Below are 8,041 nucleotides of genomic sequence, written 5' to 3' on the forward strand. Positions count from 1 at the left end.
AAATCGGTCTTCCTATGAATATGATTCGTGAATGTTTATATTAGTAAAATAATTTATGTTCAAACACTTGAGGATTCGGCATTGTCCATGACTATTGTGTTTAGGAGGTGATTTTGATTATTTCGAATATTGGAAAGTAAGAATAGGTGTGATCGGTCATGGGAATTTGAGATGTTGTACATTAGAATTGAAAATACTTGAGACTAGGTTACCTTAATAGTGATAATACATTCGGCCTTGATTCATTAATTGAATGTTGGCTAAGGTTTTGATATTTTGAACAAGGATAGTTATGAATGGAGTGAAAACCATTAAATTATACACATAAGTATCCAGCAAAAAATTTAACTACTAAATGTATTTATACTAGGAGATCAAGACACCAAAAGGGGAGAATCAAACAAAGGCAAAGCAAAGATAATCGAGTAGTCGATTGGAAATCGTTTCATCCAATATAAGGTAAGTCATTAAGCATATATTTGGTATTGTTTAAATGATCATAATATCTATGCAATTGTGTTTAATGAGATGATATGTAAATGAAAATGTATGTGTATGGAATGATGACATTGTTGAATGTAAAAGAAATAGTGAAATGTGTAGAAAGTTTGCTTTCGGCACTAAGTGTCTTGGGCAATACGTGTGTACGGTGACTAGATTGGCACTAAGTGTGCATGCTGGAAATATATGGCACTAAGTGTGCATGCTAGAAATATATGGCACTAAGTGTGCATGCTGGAAATATCTGACCTTTGGGTGTGCGAGCTCAAGGGTATGGCACTATGTGTGCGGGCTTAAATCACATGGCACTAAGTGTGCGAAATCGAGTATTAAGCACTGTGTGTGCGTACTCTATATATATATATATATCTCCGATCAAACAATTATATGGAGGTGTGTCTTCATCGAGTGGAGTATGGACAGCGGAAAGAGTAAGTACCTTGAGTTCGTGGCTAATAGATACTATGTTCATGCTCGGGGTTGAGTCGGTAAGTTTTAAATCTATGTGATGATTTCAATTGCATGATTGTTGCGGAAATGAAATGATGAATGGAAATTGCTTCAAATATCCTATTGAATAGTATATGAAATGTAAATGTATGACTTGGTATGACATTGATCCGAAAGGTCTAAGGAACTATGGTAGTTCGGTATGGCTGGAGAACGCTGGGCCTTGTTTCATTATTTCATTTTATGATAATTTTAGTAACGGATGGTTGTGAAATGCTTATGACTTACTGAGTTATAAACTCACTTGGTGTTTTCTTGTCACCCATTTTAGGTCTCTTGGACTCGTATCGTTATGCGTTCGGAACCGTCGTTAAAGTCATCACACCGGCTGGAAATCTTTTGGTATTGTCTTCGTAGTTGAACTAGGAGAACATTTGGCATGTATAGGCTATTTTGTTTTGTTGAATTGTGGGTTGTAAACTTTAAGCCATGCGAAAATGGCCTATGTGGTCGGTTGAGTGTGATTCTAAAACCTATGGTCACGAGCCTTAGAAACCTCAATTTTGATAAGGTGGCCATAGTTGCATTATGTATGATGAAATAGTTGGCCATGGAAGAATTATGAAATAGTCATTGTTTGCTTTAGTAACAGATGCTGCCAGCAGCAGTGAGGTGAGATGGAAAAATCACTAAAAATAGTAGAAGTAGAATTAAATAGTGAATAAATTATGAAATTGAACCTTGATGAATCTATTTTCATATGGACGAAACGAAACGACCATATGAGCCGTATTGTAAGAGATTTCGAGATTTCGTGAGACATGGCTAGAACGGTTTCTCGATCCTCTGTTTCGAAGTTGAAAATTTACCATAAATTATCAAGAAACAATTAGGAGTCATGCCTTATATGCATAGATTCCCCTTTGAGTCTAGTTTCCTTAGAAACAAACGACATGAGCATTGGAGCTCTGTACGAGATGATATCCAGGTCGTAATGCGCAAAGGTTAGTGTAGTCGAACTTTGAAACAGGGGTGACTTTAACTAATAAACTGTACTAATTGGCTCGACCAAAAATTCTAGAAAAAAATGTGTAGATGGGATTATGAGTCTAGTTTCAGGGAAAATTGACAGAACTGATTTTCGAGTTCTGGAACTCGAGATATGACTTTTAAGATGACAGTGATGCAGTTAGCTAGCCTGCCTGGAACAGAAATTAAACATTTCAAAGAGAGGAATAAGGGAAGTAAGCCCGGTAACACCACGTGGTCAAATCCGGTGACGGTCACGGGTTTGGGGTGTTACAGGAATAATATGAATGAAATCCTTAATGAGTATACTTTCAGGAGAAAGAGACAAGAACATTATCCGAGTCTTGTACTATGAGATAAATAAATTTTAGTGAAGAAAAGTCGAAGCTGTCAAACAGTGAAACAGGGAAGATTTTGAATAATAAACTGTACTTATTGGCTAGACAAAAAATTCTGGAAATTTTATTGTAAGTAGATAAATGAGTCTAGTTTCAGGGAAAATTAACAGATCTTAATTTAGAGTTCCGTAGCTCTATATATAAATAAATTAATAACTATGACTCAAGAAAACAACTTAACCAGAATATGAGTAAAAGTGTCATTATGATTGATTGCCTAAGGAAACATGTTGTTATAATGCTTATTATTTTCATATGGACTTACTAAGTTTTAAGCTTACTCTTTCCTCTCTATTTCCTTAGTGTTCTCAAGTCGACTCGGGGTTGGAGATCGTCGGAGGAAACATCACACTATCAAGCTATCAACTCCAGAGTATTGTCATACGTGTATTAAACACTTTCAAATGAGTGGCATGTATAAGGACTAGTTTTTATATTATATGTTGTTATGATTAGCCAAATGTACCGGCTTATATTGATCTATTGTATATAGCCATGAGATGTGGCTTATTATGGTTATGGCTTGTAAGCCTAATTATTCTTGCTATGGGTTAATGCATGTCGTGTGATTATAATTGGTTGCTATGAATAATTAGTATAAACACATGTATAGATGAATGCCCTAGAACCATTCGAGGTGGTCTTGGCCATGGAATGAATATGTGGCCTGGTAGTAAGTTGATAATGATTAAACATGGACAATTGTAGAATGTGTAGAGATTAAATGCTGGGTAATAAACACATGTAAGACAACATGCAAATTATTTATTTGAATCTTTCTCAAGGTCGATTAACCATTAAATAGATGCTATAATTTGGGTCCATGATGTGTAAAGTATGGGAAAGAATTAAGGACAACATAAGGCTTGGAAAATAGCCTAAGTGTTGGCCTTACAGGCAGAGACACGGCCATGTGTCTTAGCCGTGTGGAGGACACAGTCTAGCACATGGGCATGTGGCTTGACCGTGTGAATCAATTTGTTTGGCTAACATCATAAACTGAGAGTTACACAGGCTGAGGATACAGGTGTGTCCCAAGCCACATGGACGTGTGTGACCACACGGCCCAACCCACACAGGCGTGTGACTCTCCAAAGCAAGAAAATTGGTTAAGTTGTCAAAAGTTTATTGAAAGTTCTCGGTTTAGTCCTGAACCACCCCGATGTATGTTATAGGCTTCAAAGGCCTGTATAAGGGACGATATGTGTTTGAGATGTTTTAATTTTGGGAAAAAAATTTGTGGCCCGGTTTTACATGTTGTGAATATTTAAGTTCAGTAACGTCTCGAACCCTGTCCCGGCGTCGAATACAGGTAAGAGGTGTTACAAAGTAAGTACATTTTGGTTTAGGCATGAATAGGGTATTAAAATTTTAGATTTTTTTACCACTTTTACCTTTGGGTATTGATACCTTAGGAAGGGTATTGGTACTTTAACAAAATTTCTTAATTTCTAAAACTTCAAACAAAAAAATAATATTGATACCGGAATAAAGTATTGATACTCTATATCAAGGTACCAATACTTTACAAGGGTCTCGATACATTGGACTTAGTCTTGTTTTTATAAAAAGAAATAGAATCACAAATTGGTATTAGTACTTTATAAATGAAGTACCAGTACCATATTTTAGGTATCAATACTATTGATTTTTCATCTTTTTTTTTTAAATATCGAAGTTAAAAATGGTATCGGTACCTTTTCAGAGGTATCAATACTTTTTATGGAAACTTTGAAAACTTTACATTTTGGTCATATTTCATGTTCAGTTTAGCAAATGAGCTTTCATAAGCACGATCAAGTCCCAAAAAACATTGTATGACGTATTTATGATATGTTATAATTAAGAATGCTTGTTTTATGGTATAAATCGATTATGAAGTGTTGTAAATATTCCAGTATCGACTGTAGCTTCCCATAACTCAGACTCGACAATCGAGTTGGGCAAAGGGTGTTATAGCCTCTCCTTTAAATACCTTGAAGAAAAATGGAGAAGGGATCGATGCCCTAGCACTCTAAAGTCACTTTGAGTAATTGTCTCATTAATCATTCTGTCCCCTCGTCTTTATTCCAACTCTCGACCTTCTTAAGTGAACAAACCTCTAGTGCACCACTATAATCTCCTCCTTATTTTCCTCCCCTATTACACTCAGTATAAAAAATAAGTAAATTCAAAGGTAACATTAAACCATAAATGAGTTAGATATACCTCATTATCTTTTATAAAGAAAATAGGTCAGGTCTATAGTTTCCTAAGATCATGTTAGGTATATCTAAATCCTCAACGTATTGACTTATGAAATTTCAATATTCTAAATCAAATCAATATATAAATAAATTAAATAATGCAGCATGGACAAAGCTTTTGCTTTTTCTAGGGACTATCAATTCCAAAATTGAGAGTTAATTTGTTGAATGGCAGCCCTTTAGTTTCTTTATTTTTATGAAACTATATTATATAATGTCATTGTACAATGCTTTCGGCTCCTCCAATAGCACAAGTAAATTTGAAATTTTAAATTATCGCAAATTATTATCGTTTTATATGTTTGACTATCTACCTTTCAATTAACAAATTGATACATATGCTAATTAAGAAATGCGGGAAAAAAAGTAGAGATTTTTCTTGATAATGGTGTCAAAAAAGGAAAACATAAATGCTATATTTAAATGAAATTGGTGATTTTTCTTTTTCTTTTTTCCTTCTTTCAGCAGTCCGCACAAACTCTTATCTTTTCCAGAAAAGGACAGAGGCAAATGAACAGCACTAACACCAGTGTTTGCTTGATTGAATTCTAAAGTTTGAGGTTGGAGTTGAAAAAAGTTAGTGTTAGGAAAATTTTGTTTGATTTTTCAAATTTGATCAATGATACCTAAAGATCTCATTAAAAAAATGATACAACACTAACTTTGTTGAATCTTTTTAAGGCAATTTTAATACCAATATATTGTTTTAAAAAGGATTAATTAATCCAATCGATTAGATTAGAAATCAATCAATTCAAAATAAAAAGTTGAATTAATATATTTTATTTTTAAAAATTTGTGATTTTTGAATAATTTATTCAATTATATTAGACAAATCAATCAAATAAATTAAATTGAAAATTAATGATATGACAAATTCGACTATCAATCAAATTCTGAAAATCTTATTTCATAAAAAAAAAAAAGTGAATTAGAACTTTTTATAATTTAAATTCAGTGCACCCAAAGCAGTCTAAAAGAAGCAGATGGAGACATAAAATCTGATACGCTTTACCCACCCTTGCATTTCTCCTCCATAAATACTGATTTCTTACCTGCCTCTTTATTATTTTGTAATGCTTTATTCGGTCCACTACCCAAATTGGATTAATTCAACCGAAATATTAATAATTGCGTTCAGCATGCATTAAGATATAAATTGACTATATTCATCTTAAGTGTATACTCCTATATTCGGGCTAAAGCTGTTGTGTTTCATATGCTTAACAACATCCTTTTTCAAACCTCTCCTTTTCACCAAAATTCATACATACCTGCTCACTAAAAACATGTTTTCCCACAGATCCCAGATACAATATATATGATTTTTAACTGTTGATTGGCTCATCATTTTTGGGTAGGTTATTGAATTAAATAACCTTCAATGTCACCATTTTTGTTGGTCCTTGTAGCTTCTAAGCTCTACACTAACCCATTGCTCATAACAGTGACCAAATATCAATAAATCACAGTTGCATCTTTTAATAGCGTCAAACTAAAATTTGATCACAAGAAATCTAATTTTTTTGTGAACGTACGGTTCTTCCAAATGAATCACAGTGTGTTAACTGAAACGGGCAAATTAGGTAGGCATAGCAAAGATTAAATTCTGAGATAAAAAGGCTGTTGTTTGAAAGTTATGGGCCATATTTAAGCAACCATTCCCTATCATGTTTAAGGGAAAAAGGTCAGCCTAGCCTACATCATTAAGTCCTTTTTGCCAGCGCCTTAAGCTTAACGCCAATATGCACCTGTAATCCAGACCTAGGAAAAGGAGAAAAGTTAATTGTAATGCCCAAAGGAACCCTACAATAAAAAAATAAAAATAAAAAAAACAAGGTGGGTAAGTTCCTAAAGACATTTATATTTCACTATTTCATTTGGTGTCATTCTCAAATTTCCATTAGAGCAAAGAGAGAGAGAGAGAGTTCACAATCCCTATACACCCACCACATTTATTTACGCTTTCACCTTTCTTATCTCTTTTTTATATATACCCCCTTGGAGGGTTGGACCACTCACGTGAAACCATTACAACACCGCAAACCTCCAATCTTTTCAGCGTCCTATGGCATAAGCCAAGCTCCATTGCCATGGATTGGTACTCTTGGTTGTCAAAAACTGCCCTTGAGCCCTCACTAATCTATGACTATGGCCTTGCCTTCTCCCGTAATGAGCTTCAAAAAGAGGATTTAGCCTACTTCAATCATGAGTTTCTTCAGAGCATGGGCATATCAGTTGCCAAGCATAGGCTTGAGATTCTCAAGCTTGCTAGGAAGGAAGTTGGAGAAACCCCTAATAGCCTGTCCAAGATAATTTTGGCAATCAACAAAACCAGAAAGAGCTTTAACAAGTATGTTAACAAGTTGGTTCACCATGAGAATAACTCGATTAAGCTGCTGCCGGAGACGGGTCGTTATCGAGATCAGTGGAGAGGAGGATTGACAAGGAAGTGCAACAGTGAGAAGGAGGTGAACATTGAGCAGCCAGTGCGGAGAACCAGGAAGATAGCAAAATCCGGCCCCCTGGATTATAGAGTACAAGAGAAGTTGCTTGCCCCTCCTAGGAGCCTAAAATTGTCTGGGCCACTAGACAGAAAAATGCAGGAGAAACTGGTGTTCAACTATAAGAGCCCCGTAACATCTGGTCCTATTGATATTGCAATTGCACAAGAGAGGTTGATTCTCACAACAAATAGGAGCCCAAAACTATCAGCACCTCTTACTTATGTAAGACCTCCAAGCCCAAAGATTCATGGTGACTACTACAAGGAAAAGACAGGTGGGGACTATGGTGATCAGACATTGTGGGCTGCAATGTTTCAGGACATGAAACCCACTTGACTTCACCACATGTCTTTCATAGTTTTGAGTGGAAAGGTAAGAACATGTCATTCAGATGTTTCCTTCCACTCAGAGGGGCTTCCCTATATGCCTTTGCATCTGAACCTGATTCTGATATAAGGTTAGGGTGCCCCAATATTAGTATACTAAAGTGGTATTGGACGGTTTTATTTATCATCAACACGCAGCTCATAGTTTTATACTCATTTTGAGTTCATTTCAGCTAAATTTTCGAGATTTATGGTTTGGTAGGATGTTTTGAGTTGTAAAATCCTTCATTTTGGTAACCTTCATGTCCTTGTAATGAAAAAAGAAAAATAAACCATAGATTGTGTGCTGTGAGCTTTCTTCTAATTTCTGAGTTTGCAACTGTATGGGAACAAGTTCCTGAACCAAATATTCTTAGTTTCAATTGCTGATATCCTAAGCTATGGTATGAAAATGAGCAGTAATACACGGAACCAGATTCTTCTAGGTGATTTCCATATCTTCAATAGTGTAAGAACGCTGTTCTATGTTGCTTGAAAGTAATGTTTTGAGGTGCAGGCATTAACTAGCTGCTTCACAAGTAGCA

General features: G+C 35.2%; 1 protein-coding gene across 1 annotated transcript; it reads left to right on the plus strand.

Annotated features, from left to right (window-relative positions):
* The first annotated feature begins 6,523 nt into the window (after positions 1-6,523).
* On the plus strand, positions 6,524-7,821 carry LOC108467516 (uncharacterized). The gene has a single exon (XM_017768155.2). The coding sequence runs from the start codon at positions 6,718-6,720 to the stop codon at positions 7,465-7,467; it is 750 nt and encodes a 249-aa protein (XP_017623644.1). The 5' UTR covers positions 6,524-6,717; the 3' UTR covers positions 7,468-7,821.
* Positions 7,822-8,041: the final 220 nt, after the last annotated feature.

This window comes from Gossypium arboreum, chromosome 8, assembly GCF_025698485.1.
Source record: "Gossypium arboreum isolate Shixiya-1 chromosome 8, ASM2569848v2, whole genome shotgun sequence".
Taxonomy (NCBI): Eukaryota; Viridiplantae; Streptophyta; class Magnoliopsida; order Malvales; family Malvaceae; genus Gossypium; species Gossypium arboreum.

Bases quoted from the DNA above. Each gene is read 5' to 3' on its own strand.
- LOC108467516 (XM_017768155.2), top strand. From the start codon at position 6,718: ATGGATTGGTACTCTTGGTTGTCAAAAACTGCCCTTGAGCCCTCACTA.